At 42.8% G+C, this 23911-nt stretch overlaps 1 protein-coding gene across 4 annotated transcripts in view; it reads right to left on the bottom strand.

Moving 5' to 3' along the window:
• Nucleotides 1–23911, bottom strand: part of NEDD4L (NEDD4 like E3 ubiquitin protein ligase) — a 194104-nt gene that overhangs the window by 142313 nt on the left and 27880 nt on the right. For 3 of the 4 annotated variants that reach the window (XM_037373202.1, XM_037373198.1, XM_037373201.1), the window contains exon 2: nt 13825–13898. In XM_037373202.1, the coding sequence (XP_037229099.1) occupies nt 13825–13898 (74 nt within the window). Of the gene's footprint in view, nt 1–13824; nt 13899–21653; nt 21723–23911 lie in introns of those variants that run through there. The other variant, XM_037373200.1, reaches the window with a different exon arrangement.

The raw sequence follows: 23911 nt of genomic DNA, 5'->3' as shown, positions 1-23911 counted from the left end.
TTATTCACGTTCATTTTCAACTGAATATTATATATTTATTCACAAAATAATAGTTCTAGAGCAGGACTTCCATGTATCTACTCCAAAGCTCTTTACAAAGGAGCCCAAACCTGCAATCCTCTTCACTGTTTGGAAGAGTAAGGAACAGAAAAGGAGACCTAAACCTTGGTCACCTACCCGTGGTCTTTTACTTTTGCTACACAGCTGAAAATTTAGCACAACATTTCCTGATAGGTATTATTGAAATATCTTCTAATTTACCTTCTATTCATAAAACAGTTCAAGGACATTATTTTATTTTCTTCCCAGAACAAGAACACCAGCATCTTGGTTTTCTATATCCCCAAAAGCATTAATCTGATAAAACTGCTGCTTTGTAGAAGCATAATCAACATGAAACCCAGCACAGCTTTACTTTTGCTAGAGTAGGGAAAAGAAAAAAAGGAGACAGAGTGGATTTTTCTCATAATTTTGCCTCACCCATCCTTAGGTAAAACTGTTACACCCTGTCACAAGGGCTACATGCAGGCGTACACTTGCAGACTCTTTGCAGGTCTAATAAGTCTACTAAAAAAGGGAACCAAAAGTTATGTCTGTCACCCTGTACCCAACTCACCCGATGATGATTTCATAGCAAAGCCGTAAGAATACAGAGGGACTGGCTGTTTCTTGGCAGCCAGTGTCCAAAACAAAGCTTCAGGCTGAGAGTGCACATCACCTTCCTCCCCACAGTAGTGGAACATTATTTATGGAGTAATAATACATGATTGCCCCAGGGAAGGGAAAAAACAAACCAGGCTTTAAACCAAGATGGAGTGGCAGCTGCACAGTCACACAGGCAACAACCATGCAGGCTCACCAACATCACGAAATGGAACATATGCACTTGGGCTAACGGAAGTCTGGGTCCATAAGCTCATTCAGGACAGCACTTTGTGGACCCTGCACCAAGTCTGGCGCTACCAGGCCCCTGAAGCAGTGAACCTGTTCCTCAGCAGGGCTCTTGTCTTTGTGAAAGAGGGCTGCTACGGTCACCTCTAGTACACCTGCCGATCCACATCCAACATGCTCTACCCTCAACACCCCTAATCCCCCTCTGTGTGGAAGGCATGTTAAATCCGGCTTCTGTACCCCAACACCACAGGTGCCAGCCCAGGAATCTTCCAAGGCAGAAACAGAGAAACGAGTAGTTACAGCAACTTGGTTAACTTTGCATCAAAAGACCTAATTTGGAAGGATGACCCAGAATTTATTACCTCCTAAAACATGGGCAGAGGTAGCTGGGTGGATGCCTGCCTTTCTCTTGGGTAGCAAAAGCAGGCATCGAACAATGAATTGCATCCCACCATATTCACGCTCTTTGAGATATTATTTTTAAAATTATTTCAAAAATGGAGCTCACAAGTTAGGACAGGCTGAGATGCATTTATATCCTGCTTTTTATGCCCACAAAGAGTAACTGGGATACATGGAACTTCCTGGATAAACTCATCTTGACTGAAATATATCCCCTCTAAATACTAAGCCTGCATCAGGATTTCCACTGAGGAAAGCAAGGAGGGAAACAACTCAGTTCTTTAGTTCACCAGCAATGACAAATGCATGTAGAATCTGTTGTCTTTTAATGCACATCAGAAGCACTTAGAGCAACAGAAACTATATTGGCCAGCAGAAAAATTAAAAGCACCAGAACAAAAACTAACCACCAAGTTATACCTGCTCCAGTTACTCACAGAGAAGTCGGGGGGAAAAACACCAGTGCTACAGCAGTTATTTTTGGAAGTATCTGCATTTCCCTCTACTTTCTTCTCTCCACATTTGCCTACACTGCAATGTCTCATGCTGCCCAAAGCTTTCTACAGATCTCCACCTCAGCAGCATCCATGCCTTTACTGCAGCCACAGCCTCCAGCCAAACCACCGCCTGGGGGCTGGCTGTCCCCTCAGTCCGGCTCTCCTGCCTCCAGAGCTGGGGAGAAGGTATTTGCCCCCTCACCACAGAGCAGGCACAGGACAGGGGCAGCTGCTTCACAGAGGGGCATCCACACAAATGGGGACACACCAATTTGTCCTGCATTGCAGGCTGTCTTGAATTGACCCTTTGAAGTAAACACCTCAAGGGACACCAGCTCCCACTAACCAGGAACAGCTCACCTTTTCACCCACAGCTACAGCTACACTAGTCACCGCACACAGCCAATGGAGAGGGTCTCTGACGTCAGGCAGCTGTGGTCCTCCCATCCTTCCTACTGCAACCAAGTGATATGCCACCTCCTGGAGCTACCAAACGGCTTTAACCATACATTCATTTTCAGCCAAACCACCCCCCTGAACCAACGTGCAGTCCTGCTCGCCCTTCTGCAAGAAAACAGACCCACGCCATTAGGGCATAGCAAGTGGCAAACAGGACCACAGCAGCTGCTACTTATATGCATCAACATGTGCTGCTCATCAGCAATTAACTGTTCTCAGCCCCTTATCATTAGTACTGACCACACATGCACACCTGGCTGCTCCAATTCAGCACCCCACTGAACTGCTGCAGAAAGGACTAGGGTTTATGAAAAATGTTTCTAGCAGCTTCATTAGGTTTGAGATGGTTATGTAGCATCAGAATCTCCACACATCTTGTATCAATAAAAAAAACCCCAAACCGTTGTGCTACCAAGATGTGCAAGATGTTCCTCCAAGTTTTCTCAGGGCAAAAAGCACTGTTCACAGCCCTGGTATTCCCTATTTCACTGGTCTTGCCTTCCATAAAACTTGGAGCACGTTCTTAATCACAAATTATTATTTTATTTACCTATTTATTATTACCAACTAGGTGAAGATTTGGACAACTTCAGAGGGGCAAGGAAACAGCTGGGACAAAAGGTAAAGCTGCAGGAACAGAGTACTGTCTGGGGCAACACAAAGGCCCACACACCACCTTTGCCACCATTTGGGGTTTGCTGCTGCCCCCACTGTCCCCTCCTGGAGAAATCCAGGCCAGCATACCAGCATGGCTCAAGCTAACCACCCTGGGCCACCTCACACCTGCCACAAGTTTGCCCAGGGCTCCCAGCACTCTGATTAGTCTCTGTCAATTCACGAGAAGTTACCACACCTTGTTGTCACTCAAGGAGATGCTCAAACCTCAAAACTGGTTTTGTTTTTCACTTACATACATTATTGGTTCAATTGTAATCTCTGTAAAAGCAGAAAAAAAATCGCTGTGGTTTCTTTAAATGTGCAAGAACTCCCATGTACTGGACAAATACAGAACAGAAAGATGGCCCATGGCCCTAAGAGGGGACACAGCCCAAGCATGAGATCAGATACAACAGAAACAGATGGGTGAATACAAGGAAAGAGCAAACACCACCAGGCAGCATGACAGGATATATATCAGCACTGGTCCCTTTGGCTTTTAGCTAGGCATTTGCAAGATTCACTGGTCCCTTTGGCTGTTAGCTAGGCATTTGCAAGATTCACCACCAAAACAGTGTTTTATGATGACCAACACAGCTGAAGTACAGTAAGCAAAAAACCTTGTTTAAAAATTTAATGGTTGTTGAGAGCCAGACCTCACGAAGCAATCGCTGATGGTAGCTAACAACCTCAGATGACTGAGAGCAGCAGTTTCAAAGAAAGCAGCGTGACATGGTCAAAGCAGCAAGGTAGGAAAACTGGTCCTTCTGCAGCAAACAATTCAATGTACACCAACCCAAGCAAGAAAAGCAGGATGTGGAAGTAATTAAGGGCTCCAATTTATTAATTTATGCTGAAGAAATCTGCAAACTTCACAGACTGGACACACAGTCACAACTGATGCAGGCATGCACCACAGGCAGTAATGCTGCTGTCAACAGAGAAATGTGAGGCAGCGTAGGGCTCATGTCCAAGCGTTTGAGCAGAAGGTTCTTCCATGAAAGAACCAAACCAAAATCATGGCATGTATATTGGACAAGAGAGGTGTGACCCACACCAACATTTAGACTAACATGTAACCAGTACAGACATGGCTAAATTTGTAATTGCATATGGGAAAACGAGTACGCAGACAGGGACGAGGCCAGGGAACTGACAGGCCCAGAAACAGATTCTTGTGTTTCACCACCTGTAAGAAATATACTGAATTCATAGCTCTATGCACAAAAAATAAGCTGTTTGGCAGCAATATCACTTCCTAGCCATGATGCTAGTCTTGTGGCCTGCTCACTGCCTTCCCGTTGAAACCGCATCCAGTTCTCTGCTTCTCAGGGCCTCCTCCATACCTCAGGAAAGCGGAGGGAAGACTTACTTGGAAAAGGACAGGATGGGAAATAAAGTCACAGAGCCCTCAGCAAGTCAGTCATGCTTCAGAGAGAAATGCCCAGGGAGGTCAGTTAGCAGGATCAAGGAGAACAGCATAGAAGGAGGGAATCCCCAACTAGCTCACGGTCTGAAAGGTCCAACCATACCTCCATATGAGCAGCACTACCATCCTGTTTGGTGTCAAGAGCTGTGGAACCTTCACATTCACACAGCATTTCACCTTACCAGTTCTGTTCACGACATTCTGAACTATGCAGGGAGAGGTACTGAGTACCTTAAGGATAATGTGCTGTCACAAATAACATTTGGCCTCAGTAAGCTGCAGTGGTTAATGGAAAGGCTTCAGCAAATCTTTGAAAGTTTATGACTGAGCAGCCGCTTTATTTTGTAACATGATGCAAGGTTTTCCCTCAAAAGGTGCCTTCATTTCTTCTTTTAAGGCAGTAGTTTCTGCCCTCCTACACAGCCGCACAGAGTAGCATATGATTATGAGACAAGTGGATTTTTTTAAAACAAAATGTTAAAGAAGAAAAGACAGAAGTTCTGCCTCAAATATATAAACCAAAAGGTTTTCCTTCAAAGATTTTTGCCCTTTTGCCCCTTTTTCTTTTAAGAATATCAGATTCAGGTGAACTAATAAGATTATAGCAGTCAGCGGGCAGGTGGAAATAACTGAGTGGCTGAATACAGGTGCTTGCTATTTCAAACAATGAGAAACTTCTACAGTTTTTTGTATCTGTACACAGAAACATTTCTACTGAGTAATTATCTAATAAAAATTATTTTTCACTGTGACATAAAATTCAGGAATTATTACTAAGTCCTCTTACTCAATAGCAAGACTGTATACTCAAATAAGCAGTATTTCTCCATTTACAGCCACTGAAATATATACCCAGTGCATCCTGAAGAACACAGTATACATACACGGATAAAACCCTTCTGATTTTGGTGAAAAACAGGAAAGCCTAATTTCCTCGAAAGCCGCCAAAGTACCAGCTTGTAGTGAAAGCTGAGGAAATTCTCTGGTGCCCTCTGCTGCCAGCCACCAAAAGTGATCTGGACCTGACACATGGAAGCCTCCAGCATAAAATTCAAAGACATTGTACCAATTTAATGAATATACTGATATACTTTACGCCCACACTTGGCAGCCTAATACTCCTTCATTTCACTCACCTCTATGAGGCAAAATCAACATTAAGGTTTCATAAATAAAAATATCTATTATCCAACATATTTCTTCTGAGCAGACTTTATTCTCTTCTGATAACATCACCCTCTACTATCCGCTGGCCCTACATCTCAGTCAAGCCTTTGTTTTGCTGTCCCTTCAAGTGCTTTCTTGAAGCAGAGCCCAAAACACTTTCTGTGACCTTAGTCTGAGGTTACATGCCAGGAGCTCCTGGCTTGCTCCGCCATCGCCCACTGCTCCTCCGAGCAGGTTGTGGGCCACTGTCCCCTTCTGTCAAGCCAGTGAGACCAGAGTGTAAACCCAGTCACTACAGGAGCAGCTACACATGAAGCAACAGAGTAAACTATGCCAACTCAACAGAATCAAACTATGGTGTAGGGATGGAACAAGCCGCTGGAGCAGACAGACAGGAACTTGGGCTTTTTGTTGCTCGCAAATACACAGGCTGCAGCATCTTCACCTTTCTTAAACAACACTGTTGGTATTGTCTTGAGGAAAACTGCTAAACAACAGCGAAGGGTCTGCCCCAGGACTACCTGATACAATTATTTGAGCATGTATCTTGCAGGTCTCCCAGGAGAAGCTCAACAAGACAAGAAATTACAAGGCGACTTACGGAACAGTAGTAGGGAGAAGGAAGCAAACAGCTCTGGGCTTCTTGCAATTACTGAGGTCATGTATTGCATGTACTGGGATGTACCACCACTGACAACAATTACTTTTGGAAAACAGCCACCTCTGCTTACACTAGGTCCATTTCTCCTCCCTTCCAGGCAGGCATGCACATATGCTTTAGATACAACAGTGAATGAATTAATTTCAACATCTGCCCAAGGCAGCTCTGACTGCCTTGTGGGTTTTATTTAAGCATACTAATTTAATAGGTAAAGCACAAGCTGTGTGCACTTGCTAAAGAAGTGCAGATGCTACCTTGTCAAAGAGGCTGCTTTCCTCAGGACATCCTCATCATCTAGTATTTTACTGTCACATCTCTGAACTCTTTTTTTTTTTCCCCACTCCTTTGCTTTCCGAAGTACAGCTTGGTTTAGATTTAATGAAGCTCTCAACTGGTTTCTTTCCCTTCTGCCTATTCTGTAAATTACATGTTAATTTCTACTATAGTAGAAAAAACTTTCTTTTTTTCATTGCAAATCAAGCTGTCATTTAGAACATATTGCCAGGGAACTTCCCCCCTCCAAAGCAATACTATAACTAACAACCATGTGTTGAATCATTCAGCATTTTAAAAAAAGTAAAGACAGTTGTGACAAGAACTCATCATGGTTTCATCCCAATGCCTGACTTGACTGAGAGCACCCAGACAAGTTCCTCAAGAATAGTCTTATTTGACTGGTTTTTTGGTTGGTTGGTTGGTTTTTTTTTGAAGAGCAACATCAAGATCAAGATGTTCTAGTGAAATTCAACTTGGACTGCCCAGTGCTCACTTGAAGCATAGGAAGTGCATGGCAAATGAGCAATTAAGTAGCTACAGTGCACACAAAGCAAAAATAGGCAGCAAGCATGACTAAGACTAAACTCTTTCATTAATCAATGGCATTGCACAAAACTAAAAGAGTGGAAGGTTTGTACTGCTTTGAATATTCCATTTCTCAAAGCTGTAAAGAAGCAGAAAAGTTGTTTTCTGTACTTCCCCCCCAAACCAGAAAAAGGAAAAAGAAACACAGTATGAACTCTATCCTACCTGAGCAACTGTCATCTAGTCAAGCGGCTTTGTTGAATTTGGTCATTTGAGAGGTTTGCAATACAAAGCTCTCTAGCTTTGCTCCACCTCCAGGAACTCACTGAGAAAGGAGACAGGCAGTATTTTCACTCTCGCATATATGCCATTTTGCACTACTGAAACATTTCTTCAAAAATTACTTCTATGAATCTAGCTAATGCAACATTTCAGTGGGTAAAATTTTTTACTAATGTCTGATGTCACAACCCATTTCGTTGGGCCCACCACAAAATATAATTAGAGAGTTTGAGTTTTGCCTGTCTTTACATACAGTGAATTTTAAAGAAAACATAAGTTAAGGATAAAACCCCCTCCCTGCTGGACTCCGTATGAAACAGCCAGAGCAGTGACTGCTCCCGCTCCCTCCGACAGCGCACTTGTGAAGCATGGAAGAGGCAGTTCATCACGAGCCAGATTATTTTTTAAAACATTTGGTTAATTTTTGAGGCATTTCACTTCAACTAACTTATTAATAACTTGAAAAAGGAGAGACACCAGTATGAGAAGGAGAACGGGCTGATTTTGCTGTTTCTAAAACCCAGTCCCAAGGTAGCACACTCGCTAGGGGGGATAGTTCCAGGAGTATAGCTGTCACCAGAATTTTTCTATTTGTTAAACAAAGACATACCATAACTCAAAGTGGACTGGAAATAGTGACAGTGGTCTTAAAAGAACAGCTAAAAGGTAAACACTTGCTATCTTTGTTGCCTACAAGACACATTCATAGTCACATGGGCTCTCCTTCCATTGCCAATCCACAGTAATTAATTCTGTTATTAAAAATAACAGAATATACATGAATTAAAAAATTCAGCCACATTTCAAGCAGCCTTGTTCTCAAGAGGAGTACACTGTAGGAGCCTGGAGCCTGCATGACCTAGCACTAACACTACTGCTGAATCACTGATCTTAGACCAGGAAATCCAAACAGAAAAGAGGCTCCCATTTCAGCTGTACCTTTCAGGCTGCAGGCTTTTCAGAAAAGAGCAGGTAAAAGCAATAAGCCCAGAGGCAACCACAACCCATAATAAGCTATCATGTCATTAGAAGCACAGCTTCCTATTAATGAAAAATATCCTTAATTTTAACAGAAAAGCAACCTCCAGACAGCCACAATCTCCACATACCTGATGATTTAGAAGGCAAAAGCAGCAACTAATTCTGTCAAATACACCCATTTACAGGATACACACAATCCTTTCTTCCTTTCCAAACTGTTAAATAAGAACATCCACACCACAGTGTCTTATTTCACACAACCAATAATAACCAGAAGACATTTCTTCTCATTTTTATGCATTCACCCTTATTACTTGTGAGTGCATTTGCGTGTATATGCAGAAACTGTATTTATAGGAAGTGTCGCCAGTATGCCAAATCAACCAAACTTGGTTAATACCAAGTGCTGTATTTTATTTATGTTTTTAAAAAGCAATCCAAAACCCAAGTCCACACTGGACATACCTTCAGGGAAAGACGGAAACTTGACCACTGAGTCAGGCTGCATTCAGCACATAGAACAAGTCACTGGAGAAGTACTTCTACTTAGTTTTCATTAATATGTAAAGATGGTCAGGAGAGGAAATTTAATGTTGTATTCCAAGGTTCTCTAGCCACTAACTACATAGGCATGCACTGACTTTGCACAGTGCAGCCTCAGCACTGATGACAGTCATAGCATCATTCCTAATGTATAAGTAAAAACAAAATAGTAGTAACTAATAGTAATTGTTCAGTATGTTGCATAACTAGGATTGATTACATTATAATGTGCATTACTTAATCACATACAAGAATACAAACACTAGCTAAATTGATGAATTCTATGAATTTCTGGACTCTTACAGCAATATAGAATCATTTAGGTTGGAAAAGACTTTTAAGATCATCGAGTCCAGCTGTTAACCCAGCACTGCCAAGCCCACCACTAACCCATGGCCCTAAGCCGCACATCTATATGTCTTCTAAATCCCTCCAGGTCTGGTGACTCCACTGCCTCCCTGGGCAGCCTGTGCCAGAGCCTGACAGCCCTTTCAATGAAGAGATTCTTCCTAATACCCAGCCTAAACCTCCCCCTGTACAATTTGGGGCTGTTTCCTCTTGTCCTAGTGCTTGTTACTTGGGAGAAGAGACTGACCCTCCGGCTACAACCTTCTTTCAGGTAGTTGTAGAGAGCAAGAAAACAGAGAGCAAGCACCTCTCCTTATCTATAATTAGCTACTATCAAAATTATTTCATAAGCCAAAACACTTCAAAAAAGTGAAATCAAAAGCATGGAGTCTTCTTCATTGTTACAGGCTTCAGTAGAAAAATACCAGTTTCTCCAGTGCTCTACACTGGTAAGAGACCTTCCTTCAATTTAATCAGGCACGAAATGGCTTTCAGACTCTACAAGCCTACAGGCAGTGTTTTATAATAGTGAAGTTGATTAAAAACAAGATGCAAAACACAATGTATGCCTTGTAGTTAATCTTTCACAGTTCCAAGGTAACTTACTATTCCACCACAGTATTAAGCCCTGCATGACTCTTCCCATGAAGAGGCAGATCAGCTGCTGGGGCTGTAACTTTGCAATTCTAACATGTTTTCAAATTACTTTAGATTAACTCACTCTAAAGTGTGTAACTATCTAAAATATTTGGCAGTCACTTGACCTTCTTTCTCCCAAAAAGGATGTTACAAAGATCAGGAATTTGTCCTCTTCAACAGTTGATTTAATTTCTGAAAAGAGACAAAAACCCACGTGTTTTCCCATAATCCAGAAGTGCTGGCTAGGAACAACACGCAGAAATCTTAACGCTTCATTGCCTGTGGGATAGCATGAGTGTGTTAAAAACCTCAGGCCGTGCTGTTGTGTCTCTGGGCACGGACAAATTCTTTTCACTGTGAAGCAGTAAACACACACACAACCCTGTAAGTCAATCCTGTCCAAATCTACACCGGCATGAATCACGATGTATTTTCTGCTGTTCTCACAAGTTTATTTTTCAAAGCAGGGCATACTAATCCGCACACTTCCAAAGACAGAAGAGCCCACTCATCTGCCCCAGAGCTTCGCTCCTGTGCCTCCTTCATGTCACCCTTGCTGATGCACAGCCACAGTGGCGTTCCCCTGCCATCTTGGCACCCTCCATGTTCAAGGGGCAGACACCCACCACAGCAGAGTGCTGGGCTGCTGCTCCATGCGTACGTCCCCTGGGCTGACAGGAAGAGATTGTCCCCGTTGCAGCCAGCACGGGCACCTCGGGAAATCCAGCCCCCACCCTGCTGCTGCAGCCTCCAGCCACCTCCCTGTGGGCTCATAAGGCTCCGGGCGGACACTCAGGTGTCACCACCTCTCAAGAGCAGGTAAGGGAGTTTTGGGGAAGAGAGTCTCCAACTACCGCAGGTAAGAACAGGATGAGGGAAGCAGGAGGAAGATTTAAGAGGAGACCAGCTGCTGTGAGACGCCTTCTCACAGTACAGGGAGGGCAATAGAAGTGCTAAGTGCAGAAGTCAGCCTCCCCTCCTTCCCCAGCCACACTACTGGGTGCACCAAGGGGTATCCTGCACCTATCAAGGAGGTCCTCAGCATGGCCCGCTGAGTTATTTCATCCTTTGCCACTTCTGCTGACATTGGTCTCGCTTACCACGGACCACCTAGCAGCCAGCACCCGCCTTCTTTACAGACTCAAATGATTTACTTTCACATGGGACATCAGCCCATTGCTGCGTGCTAACAGGTACACCATCACAAAAACAAACTTGAAAGAGATTTGTGATCTCATGGAAATTATTTATGGGAGAGGGAAACAATGGAGTGTTGGGGTCCGCATCCATGCCAAGAGAAGCACACACACACGGACAGGATTAGTTATCACTTTTTTTTAGGGATCCTGAACATACACTACACAGTAAAGAACTGTGTACAGTTCTAACACCTGTACATTTTCCTTATCCTCTTGCTTAGGTCAAACATTCAATGTTTCTCCTCAGCTGCCCCAAATAAGAATTTAATCATCTACTCCATACTGATCCTCAACAGAGCTGTTAACAGGATAGTTAACATACAACACACTCTCGACAGCTACATTAGAATGCCACCATCTGTAGCAACTTAAATCATACTTAAGATTCAAGCAGCATGAAATGTTAGTATCTCAGCAAGGTATGCCAGGTCCCTAAAACAAACAGAAAAATTACACTGGCACTTCAGCCAAAAAAAGAAAACTTCCTGAGAGCTTGCCAATGCAAGCTTATAATATATGATGCTGTTAGTCTCAACTTTTACTAAAGAACTGTTTAAAACAAAGTTAGAAACATAAATTTGGAATATGTTTTTCTCTCTCTGGTTTTATGGAAATCCTGTTGACTTGAGACCAATTTACTTAACTATTTAAGGGCCACATCAACAGAAGTCAGTTCAAAATTCACTCAGTTTTAACTTCATGCATTTTGAAGATAAAAGGTATTTTTACAATTTAACAATTCCTAAGCAACTTCTAGGAGTTCTTTTGAACTCAACATCTTAAATATTTACAAAAGTTCTATAAGAAGTACGGCCAAAGGAGATAACTACAGTGCTGGGGATTCAGCTGTGATGTTTCCAACATATTATTTAATGAATCAAGTGAACACTTAAAAAGATTCCCACTTCTCTCCGATTACTACTGTGAATTTGTGACAGCACTTCAATATTTATATAGTAAAGTTCCTCTAAATGAGCAGATTCAATATTCAAGCCACTAGCTTTGATTTTTTAAAAAGAAGTTGTAACATTTAAAGCTCTGGAAATAATGCAGAAATAAAATCCAGCCAATGAAATCTATCAAGTAAACCAAAAATCTGTAATTGTATGAGAAGGCCAAACTAAACAAGATCTAGAAAAAGCAAAGTTTGCACATAAAAATGTCAATTCGAGCATTAGTGTTTGCAGCAGAAATCTTGTTTTCTCCGTGCTTTAGTCCCACCTCTTCTCTAGAATTTGCTGCTCCTCTCTTACCTTAGTACTGCAGCAACTCAATGCCAGCTGCAGGAGTCTATGAGGTAGATGCTAACATTGTGAGCAAGCAGCAGCATTCCATAGTGCGACCCAGCAACACCAGTTACAGTACCACCCTGGATCTACCTCAGCAAGCATCGTGTCCAGCTACACTGATGTACCGGCTGCTGCTTTTGTTGCTTGTGGTCAGCATCAAAGCTGTTCTTCAAAACAGCAAGTTTGCAGAAAGAAAACCCAAAAGGTTCTTTTTACCGTATACTGCACACAGCTACCAAAGGAACGTTTGTTGCAAATTTCACAAAAAAAAATTAAAGCTGTTGCTGCTTTCATGTAGTTTCAAGCTAGATATGCAAGCTAATAAATAATATGTAAGCAACATTAAAGAAATACAGGAAAATTCACAAGGAGGCTCATTTATACACTAAGAAATCAGTCATTTCGATAAAAACTAAATTGGATACCACTAATTTCAAACTGATAAAAAACTTCTAAGTAGACTGGAGCAGTCGAAGTAAAGAATTTCCTCACACTTAGGCTTGAGACACCAAGAACGTCAAACTTGAATTAAGCTTTAAAGGGAGGCTAGGAAATGCTTTCCAGTTCATTTTGGCTTCAAGACCAGCTTCTACCTAGTTGCTACCCGATTTGGTTCTTTAAGCCATTCCACAGCAAGCCTAGACTTGGAGAAAAGCTATTCTTCCAGAACAAAGGCTTGAGAATGTACGAAGTGACTGTAGTTGTATCTTTCCCTTAGACCATTTAAAACCATTTTTCTTGTTTGACAAGTGCTGTTTTGGCAAAGAACAGTGCAAACTATGGCCTGCACACCTCATCTTTTGATACACAGGTGAACATGAAAGCAATCATATGAAGACTGCCTCATGTGCTAGAAAAACTTCTCTTTTCCCTCTCAGGTCCCCACTTTAAAATTCAGGTGGTTCAGGGCTCAACTGGAGTAGAAAACCTAGGCTTGCCAGAGCCTAACAGAAGAGCACCAAGTCAGTGCAGTTCACTCTGAACTCTTTCCTACATTAGCACTTGCTGCTAGCCTTCCCGTGGCGTAGGCTGAATGGGAGAAAATGCTTTTATTGCCTTTCTCTCTAAAAAGGCCCTATCTTTAGGAACTGCAACAGCGGCACCTGGATATGTGTGAGACCAAGACAATTCACAGTCTGGCTACCAAGTCAGACTTTGATGCCTGGCACCTGAGAGACCAGTACTGAAAGCCAGCAGGGAAAACAGAGCTTCCTCAAAACAGGAGAGAGTGTACTGCTGGCTCCTGGTCTTTCCTGCATTACGCAGGGCGTACAGGGAGACAACTGGGAGTCATTTTATGTACTGCCAAACCCTGCTGAGCTTTGAGCTGCTCCTTGCATGCTTGCAGAGCGAAGGCAGACAGTGAACTCGGGAACGGCTGCCAGTGGTGGGAGAGGGTGTGAACAGCCACCGCTGTGATTAATGGCTTTCTTGCCAACACATAGTCCATAATTTGCATTGCTTGTAATCAGGTAACAGAATCTCTCACATTTATGAACAATCAATTATGAAGTTTCTTTGCTCTGCTAAGTTTATTCTGTTTAAACACATAAAACAGTCAATGCAGAACACCTACCTGGCTCCGAAGATGTCTTTTTTCGCTAGATCAATGCCAGAAACCACCTTTACCCTGAGGATACGAGACTCCTCCTGTTAATAAAAAAGAAAACAGGTTTAATGTTTATTCTGTAATTATTTTGAAGATCAACAGTTTGCAAAAGGTTAAGCAATAAAAAAACTCTCAGGCTTTAGACAGCAGGAGCCTTCCTTAGGTAGGATTTTGAAAATAAAAACCTCTTGGAAGGAGGTATACACGTTTTATACTCTGTTACAGAACAGTTCAAGTCCAAACATGAAGAGCATCCAACTCCAGTCAGAGTGGTTAAGAGTTAAATAAAAGCAGAGTAAGAGCTGGTAACAGTAATAACATCATAGTAATAGTAATGTAACAATAATAGTAATAAAAGTAGAAGACAATTTGCTGAACAGGTCCATTTTGCATCCTAAATGATCCATATTCCACAGAAATTCATTCTGCTTAGACTCTAAAGCTGTCTCTTCACACACAAGGGAAAACACTCATAACACTTCTGCCCCGAAATACCAGTGCATCTTGGTCAGAGAGATGTCTGCAGTTTAAAAAAAAAGGATGCAAGGTTAAAAATAAATCTGTGAAGTCACATTCTTTAAACCTTTCTCACCACCTTGGTATATACAACTTCCAATGACTCATTCCAATTTCTGAAGATGTGTATTACTAGGACTCAATCTAATGCTCAGTTTATCACTTCATTATGTTAAGCTCCTGAGGAACACTGGTATAAATGTTATTTTTTACTTTTTTTTTCCCCCACCCTGTTTGACCAGTTTATTTTTGCTACACAAAGAAGCCACCAAAATTATATCTGGAAAGGATTCTACAGAAACAGGTTTTGCAGTCACCTGTATCAGTTACACCTTTTTCTCCTCAGATAAGCCTTCCACAACTGCAAGATCGAAGATTCAATTACGGTAATTTGAGACTCCATTCCTTGAAGCTTGTTCAGAAAACAATAACATTTTCCCACAGGTTTATGCTGGCATGACTGCACTATGCCTGGTCTATCTGCTTTAGATAGCTAGAAGCAAGACACAGATTCATTAGCTGGATCTGAGATTTTTGAGATTACCAGGAAGGCCAGAAACCCCCCAGAAGCAAAGCCGTACCTGACCAGCCTAATACCATTCCCCTAGAAGGCATCTGAAACAGATTACTTCAGAGAATGAAAAACAAAAGTTTCATTGAACCTGCCTGCAGGATGAGTTTCACCCTGACACACATCTTGCCATAGTAACTGTGCTACATTAAAACAAAAGCTTGAGGATTTAAATCCTTTCAGAAAATCTGTTTGTTGGTATTCTTTCCAGCAGCACTTAACACTGTCCAAAGCAGTTTCTAATTAAGAAAACAGAACTCCTTCCAAAAGGAGCCTAAAGCTTACCAGAAAGGTGAACAAAACAGTATATGAAAAAGAACAATTCAATGGACTTATCTTAGTGGATATTGAGTACTTCTGTTTGTTTTTTTTTTTAATGTGTCAACTTTTTTCTATCTGTTAATGTCAATATAACATGTCTGGTCCTCTAGAGCAGTTTTAATAGACAAAAGGCAACGAACTTGCAAATTCTGATCATGAAAACACTTTCATTAAGAGAAAATAGGATAGCAAGGGGGGGGGGGGGGGGGGGGGGGGCGGAAAGTCAGAAACGCAGACTATTCTGACCTTACTGAAGGAGAACCGGAGGTTAAGAAGTTGTAATACTAAGTACAAAGGGGCAGAAGGAGGGATTTCTGACAGTTACTGTATTATCAATGCTACTCAGATTTCCTCCTACAAAGGCCCACATAAATTTTGCTATAGCAGCATCTTATTTCTGCACTAAAATTACCTCTGCATAGGAACTGAATAAAAAAAAAAATAAGAAAAAAAAAATATCACAGAGCAGGAGGAAGGATCCCTAATTCAGGTTTTGTATGACACAAAAGATGATGCTCCAGACTACCTAAATAGATAAGAGTCTCATATTTGAAGTTTCACTTCAGACTTTAAGTACACCAGAAGATATGATGCTGTTCCCTCCCTGCATGTAGGCCCCCAGCCTCTGCCAAATACTCAGTTTTACCAAACAGAAACAGTGCTTTCGCAAATGTTTGTTCAAATTTTCCTATGCATGAAACATACATAATATTTTAAAAAATAATTAAAAGAACCTCAATTAGTAACAAGGCCTTACCCACCTACCCTCAATGTTTTCCCTTCAGTTAGTAAGACACTTACTTTGATAACATCAATTGTATACAAGGAGCAAGGTGATTTTGGATGATGGAAAAATCTTTGGCAGAAGATGATACTTTATATATAGTACTCTGAGCCATACGAGTAGCTGTTCAGGCAGCTTGTCTGTAAAATAATTCTCTTGTAATGAACTGAGCTTTTCTTATCTGTACCGTTTTTTCTAAAAGCACTCACAAAAGCAGCGTAACAACACAGCTACATTCATGTGCACACAGACGCATAAAAAGCATAATAAAAGCATATTCCAGCTCATGAGACTACACAAAGCCTCAAATTATATAGATGAAGGGTTCCCAAATTAAGCATGTTTAAGCATCACCACAGGTAGCAGCGGGTACCAGCAGCAGCTCCCAGCTCTCCTGGCTGACACCTTGATTTTGTACTGCCTAATCTCCACCTCCTTAGCCGGGAATGGTGCCGGGGGCAAACAGCACGACTGAAGGGCAGAAAAACTTAAGAATTTCATATTTTTATGCTTTCTCCTTATGTCCCACTTTCCTCATTTATCTCCAAGTATGCTGTGTCTAGGTAAAGAAAGGAGTTAAAGTTTTCACAGCAATAGGGAGGTAATCTCACTTCACCGTCCACCAAAAAATCAGGTAAAGGATTGCTTGCCTAGCCACAGCCAGAGACCTGAAACAGAGCATCAGTTACCTGACACCGGTTTCCACCCACCCTCTTCTGAAAAGACTGTATAAGAAGAGAAAAATAGGATTTTGGTTGGTTTTTTCTTCTAAACCCAAAGCACGACAAAGGGTAGCCAAGACAAGATCACTCAACATGGAAAAATTCTGAGTGAGAAGACCCAGGATCCAAACCCCAAATAAAGGGATCCCTTTCTAGCTTTGAGTGCAAGGTAATCTTTAGTTAAGTAGCATTTACGCTTGTTGAGATTAAGGATGTGTTTATTTCTTTCAGTAGAAAGTGCCAATTTTAACACCTCTCCCTCCAGTTTATTCCATTCCCACACAGGTTTTTCTGCACCCAGGTCAACACCTTGAGCCAGTGGAGCCCACAAACAACATGCCAATGAAACTGAAGATGGGAGGAGGAAGAAATGGACAGCCAGAGATGACGCGAAGATGGACGCAGTTGCTTAAAAGCCAGCACTGCTGTGCGAAGATGTATGTGGCACCAAGACCAGAAATTCAAGGCTTCAGTCTACAACACCCACGAATATTCTGCTAGGCTTAGAAAATGCTGACATGGCTTTTATTTTTACTCCAAATACAAAGATTTCCAGGGTGCAGGAGAATGTCTCCACTGAGTTCTGTGTCACCTGGACACATCCTCTGGATTAAATAAAAATAAAGAAAGGCAAAGACTTAACCACTCCAGAAATAGCTAACTATAAACCAAAACTACTTGCTAGTAAAGCTAGTACCTCTTATAAAGTTTGGGCTCATTACTCACCCTTTGCACAGGGCGACTGATGCCTCTGAAAAGTAATTACTGACCTGAGACAGTAATCCAGCAGAGCCAAGCCCAGTGCCACCTTAAGTACCTACATGTATGTCCACCAGCACCCAGTGCACAGTCTGAGCTGGCTGCATTTAGTAGGCAGGGAAAACCCCAGAGACAAGCAGAGAATGGAGTAAGGAAAGAAAGTGGGAGGATTAAGAAGTGATGTGATGCAAAACGATGGTTCCTGCTGGGGTCCCATGCATGTGAGACAGGGTCCACAGTGAGGTTGAAGGATACCTGGAGAGACATAAGGTGGGAGTCCTAATTCGCAAAATGAGTAAATGAACAAGAACATGCAGAGCAGGGTAACAAGGCTGGTCAGAAGAGAGACATTCACGAGCACAGCTCTGTATCAGACTTGTATCAGGAAACTAGACATACAAACCACAGAAGCAGAGCTCCCCAGCGAGGGACACAAGTGTTCATGCTCGCTTGGTGTGCTGATCACAGACTGACCTCCAACAAGGCCTCCAAGACCAGCACAGCTGAACCATCATACATATTCTCCCTTGAGCATCAGACACAGAGTGAAAAGGGATCCTAGACAGGTCCCTGACCACAGCAAAATTATTTTTTTTGTTGGACTTAAAAAAGGCACTTGCTTAACTAGCCTGTGCATATCTTAAAAAAAGAAACATGACATAAGGCAATACTGTAATCATGAGTTCTTTACAGATAAATAGCTTTAGGCGCCATGTGAACTGACATGCCACTGAGCAGAAAGACAACCTTAACCTGTCTAGACAACAACCTGATACACACAAATCCAATAGAACAGAGTTTATTGGCAGTTAAGTATCTTGACTGAAAGACTTTCATGAGTAATCAATCTTATCTAACACATCCCCATAGAGTGGTTTTCCCAATACAAACAAACTTCCATTTTCTGGCAACTGTACCTAACACCCCTTTGAGTCAGTAAAAAGTGGGAAGGGGCAACCGCTTACCACCCCGCAAGGTGGCCAGGCTTCAGGACACAATCTTGGGCTACTCCTCCCTCCCTGCCTCCCTCCCCGCACACCCAAGAAGCCAGAACCCACCCTCACTCACTCAACACCCCACCCCATCTTTCCAATGGCAGCCACATCTTCCTTCTTGCAACATCACAGGCATCAGGAAGCAACAATGTGCAAGTGGGGTTTGGTAAGGGGAAGACCAGGCCAGGAAAGCTGAAACCACCTGGCAGAAACACTACCCTCACTGGAAGACTTCAGCTGTTTAGAAGCCCCTTGCTGCTTGAGGCACCGTTCCCAGCACAGTCTAAGAAAGAGGCAGCAGCACACAAGACCACTCTAGAAACAGTTCATGGTCCGCAGTCCACACTGGCCCACCCTAACCTACCCAAAATGAGTTAATACTTGGTGTTCCAAGGTCACTGTTCAACGCTGCACATTTTCACAGCTTCACTCCATGTCAACAGGATGCAACCTTTACACTGGCTGCATAGCCATACCATTTCCAACAGCATCTGCACTAAAATGCAAAAGGGAATATGGGAATATTTGAAATCAACAGTATCTGTTTTCCTCTACCCACTTTCCCAACATCATGGATGGGAGCTTTTGACCTGGATTCCTTCCTCTTAATTTTATTTAGTAATCACAGAGAACTGGTGTTTAGATGATTTAAATGCTATGACACTGACAGTGGTTAATAGCAGCAAATTATCATCTGCATCCATCTTTAAATCACTTTTTGTAATCTTGCTGCATGGATATATAAAAGGTGCTCTTCTGGTTCTGTTCACAGTTGAAATACATCAAAAAGAAATACTCATCTGGTGGCAAGACTAAACTGTATCTACCTTCTGTGTAACTCCTGGACTGCCTGAAACAACTGGTATTAGCCACTGACAAACAGCAAACCAGACGAGATGGACATTAACTGCAATTTTTGTATTGCACTGAATTCCGTTTGTTTTGAAAAGCAGATAGCCTAAACTTCTTTTTGAAATACACTGTTTGAAAAGGAAGTCAACCTTGCCCCACAGAGGAATTTTTATGTCGTTTTAAAACCTTGCCTGTAGCATACTAAGCCTGGAAGGGTCTCCTTAAAATGCCATGTGCTGCCACTCCCCAGTCTGCTCGAGAGCTGCAGTTGAGCAACTCGACAGCTCCTGACTCCAGAGGCCAGGGCACGCTCCTCCACAGCACTGACACCAGCTCTGGCACAGCCTGAGGTATGACCCTGAAACTGCATTCCTCCCTCGCTCGGTTTCTTTCAACTACAATGCAGAACATGTCTCGGAATTTAAAACTATGCTGCTCACAGTACTCTGACTAAAAAATTTTGCAATGCTCTGCTAGGAATCCAAAGTTGTGCATGCACATCGGGATGGCTGTCTTTGCTGGCTCTTAGCAGTTAACCAGTAAAATGCTAACATTTATGAAGCCTCACTTGTCAAAGTTATTTATGCCTATACTTCTTCTGCCCTCACCCCTCTAACCTCAGCCTACCTCGCCCACTGCAGGAGGGGTGCCATAAAGTGCTCAGTTAGGCATTAACATTGAGTTCTACTGCTAATCACGTTCATACTTATTTCTGCTTTGTCCAATGATTAACATCAAGTTTATGTATTCTTGCCTCCCTGAAAAGTGTCAGAGGTTACATAGTTTTCTTCTTTGCTGAAGGATAACCTTTACAATGATTGTGTCTTCTCATCTGTAATTCACTCTGCCATTTTAGAAGACTTAGCCGGTTTAGGTGGAAGCAAGCTATGAAGCTGAAAGCCCATTGTGCAGCAAAAAATAAACTTCACCAACAATGAACAAATGCCAGGTCACCTCAGGAAACAGGCAAGAGAATGCAGATGCATTTACAGACTTACAAGACTTTTGTATGTGTATTTATATGTACCACTCACATCATTTTTAAACGAATACCACATGCACTTCCTTCAGGTGCTCTGAAGAGCACAGTCATTTCTAACACCTATTAAAGCATTCACATAAAGAAAACTTATTAAAAAGTCCTCCTGCCCTGGGATTAACAAAATACCCTGGAGCTGGGACGTTTAGGGAAGAGTTACAGCAACAACAGGGAGAGAATGTGGACACACAGTGCCCTGAGCTGTGTGCTTCTTCCCCACTGACGAGGATGTAACACCATCCCTCAGCTTCGCCCCTGAAGAGAATAATACAGGAGAGGTAGCTTAGTCCACACAAGCCAAACCAAAATGGATATGCTCTAAAACCCAACCCAAACAAGTTTTGGAATGCACATCTCTATGTTCTAAATACACATAAAAAGAAATCAGCAATATGCGGTCTGGAGTAAGAAGGAGAGCTGTAGACTTCAACTTCCTATAGGGCAGAAAATCCCATGATATGTTTAGAGTATGCATTAAGAGAACAGCACTGAAATAACAATCAATATGTGTATAAAATTAGAAGCTTGGCTTTTTAAAATGAACAGACAAGTGTGAAAGGCACAACATTTGGATCAATGCAAAACCAATACTTGAACAGATGCCATGCAAACCAGAGAAGATTAAACATTTAACATGTTCTTCCACAGCTACCTTATAAAAGCTATATAAAACCATCTCTAAGTCAAATCCCTCAAGATGGACAAATTTCCTTTCACGTTTTCCAAGTCGCACCGAACCCCAGCCAGCCTTTGTCACCCCACGTCGGGACACCCGATCCTGGCTGTCGCCCAGGCATCACGCCACGGTCCCAGCACCGGCACCGAGTGCCGAACTTACCGAGCACTGCCCAGCTGCTTCAGCAGCAGAGCCCAGGCAGGGCCGCGTCCCCAGGAGCGTGCCACAGGCACCACCGTGGCTCGGGGGCACCACTACGGTTCAGGGGCACCGCTGTGGTTCAGGGACACTGGCCACCACTGCCCCGGCGGAAGTCTGGCTGACGGAGGCAATAAATGTCCATCACCAAGGCAACGAGGTGAAAGGACAGCAATCTAGGATTTCACCTGAAGAAAGCTTAACATGAACAGCAGCGGGGGAGTGTTGGTTTGGTTTTGGTTTGTGGGGCTGTTTTTTTTCTCTATGTGTAGAGACACTTTTGATTTCAAACCAAGATAGGCATCGGCAAGGTAAATTTCCACTGATTCTAAGGAGAGAAACCAGATTATACAGGAAAGTTACCTGCATGCAGAGACTCTGTGAATCCAGTTTCACCCGCTGTGTACCTCATCTCTGTTTTTATTGTACCTGAAAGTTTGCAAAACATAACAAAATAGAAAAGACAACATATCTTTAACTCAATATTCTGCTTGCAAAACATGTCAGAATGGAAAAGACAACAAATCTTTAACCCAAGGTTTTAACTGTTGGCACTTTTGTTATCCTGAATTTAAAAAGAACACACAACATGCAGAGCCCCTGGTGTGCTGGACATGTAAAAACATATGGTCACCCAAACAAGCTGCTCTTCCATTCTCCCTATTACTGTGAAAAATCAATCACACTTTCATTTGTGTGGTTTTGCACTTTCAAAACAGAGTATTTGTCATCTACTTAAAAAAAGAAGGGCAAAAGGTTTTTGACAAGACGACTAACATTAGGCTACTAAATCTTTTAGCAACTGAAAACATGGATGACCAAGTTAGATTGCAGAAGAGTCATGCTGATTCTTACTTTGATTTGTTGCTGGATTAAACCAACCCACATTACGGCTGAGTGGAAAAAAACTCATACTCTAGGAAGCTATTCCACATCAACCCCTTACACAGAGTGCTACCAGATCAGATTATCCCGTTCTGACATACAGGCACCTACCCAACACTAAACAACATGACGCAGCCTCCAAGGGAGGCCCAAAGCAGGATGCATGGCCAGCAGCCTGCTGCCGTCACCCCAGAGTGAAACTGGCCACCCGTGCACCGACCGAGCCGAGGAAAGCTTGCACTCCTGCACTGCCATCACGCTGCTACTCGGAAGTGAGAAGTCAGTCACCATACTAACGCCACTACCCGTGCCACCTCCCAACGGCACAGGCAGCTGGAACAGGAAGAACTCAGTTCTCTTTCTGGAGATACAGGGAGAGGAGGGGTATCCAACAGCTCAACCTCTGGGGACATCACAGTGACCTTCTGAAGGCCACAGCAAAAGTACCTGCTGAGTCTCAGTATAATTCTTGTGATATCTTAATAATCTTGAAATTTGTCAGTGGCAATTTTGCAAACAGTCTTTGATAAAATCTCAGCTCTGCAATGAAAACAAAAACATGCGCTAAGGGTATGAACTGCATCTCCAGTCTCCTCTGTGAAGTTCAGCACAGGAAAACAGTCAGAGTAAAGGTCGCTGGGTTACAGCCACCTACTTACCTGGCTCAAGCACGGACATCAAAATCTCCTTTCAGGTAGCTTCAACACAAGCAACCTGGTAACGTTGCTCAGATCTTCCTCCCTCCAAGTGTTGATCCCAGTCCTCCTCATGAACTCCCACACTACAACAAATTGTGCCTTTTCTGCGGAATTCTCAACCCCTGCTGCATGATGCAATGTATTTCAAAAAACCCACAAAACAAAACACATTACTTTGTCTAAAGCCGATCTCATAGCAAGTAAACCTAGAAGCTCCTGGAGGCAAGACTACCATGTAATTTGGACAACAGAGATCTCCCTGGCTACACAGAGCCAGCCAGCTGCCCCAAGCACGCCTCCAGGCCAAGGCGAGGGCTGCCTGTGCAGCACAGTGGTGAAATCCAAGATGAACCCAAGTTCTGAGGAAATCAGCTCTGCAGCTGAGCAAAACCTAGCTTCTCGTACTCACATGATGATGCCCCGAGCACAGGAGGACCAGCTTGCCTTAATGCTAGAGCAAGCGTGTATCCATCAGCTCGCTGCGCTGCAGCTGGAGCAGCAGCAGCTCCAAGCATGCTCCTTCTGCAGTGAGTCTGAGGGGCTGGCAGGAAAGACAAGGGCTTTAACCTCACAGGGTGGTCACACGAAGCCAAGCTCCTCCAGGCCACATTAGGCTAAGCTTAAAAGGCTCTGATTATCCCACAATGCTACAAAATCTATGGAATTGCATTTTACTGGCTATCTTACTAATGCACACCAGAGCATTCACATCAACAGACCAAGCAAACAACTAGTAAGCATTCGAAGAACTGAAGAGTTTGGAGAGCTGTGGGAATCAATCTCACATGACAGAAAAATACTAAATGTTTTACAATAATGATTCAAGTCCCACTTCTAGGACTTCAGACCTCTAGGAATAGGTACCATATTCCTGTTTTCCTTGGCCAGACTAACACAGCTTGGGAGGAAAAACAGCAGGCAAAATTTCAGAAAGGCACATGTTTGCCTTAGAGGAACAGTACCGCCATGCTGCTCTTACACGGGGACAAAACAGCACACAAAACTGAAGTGAGCGAGTTAAAAACATGCACATCAGGA

Source organism: Falco rusticolus, chromosome Z (assembly GCF_015220075.1).
Source record: "Falco rusticolus isolate bFalRus1 chromosome Z, bFalRus1.pri, whole genome shotgun sequence".
NCBI lineage: Eukaryota > Metazoa > Chordata > Aves > Falconiformes > Falconidae > Falco > Falco rusticolus.
The sequence above is the reverse complement of the archived record's forward strand: the minus strand, read 5'-3'. Positions and strand labels throughout refer to the sequence as shown.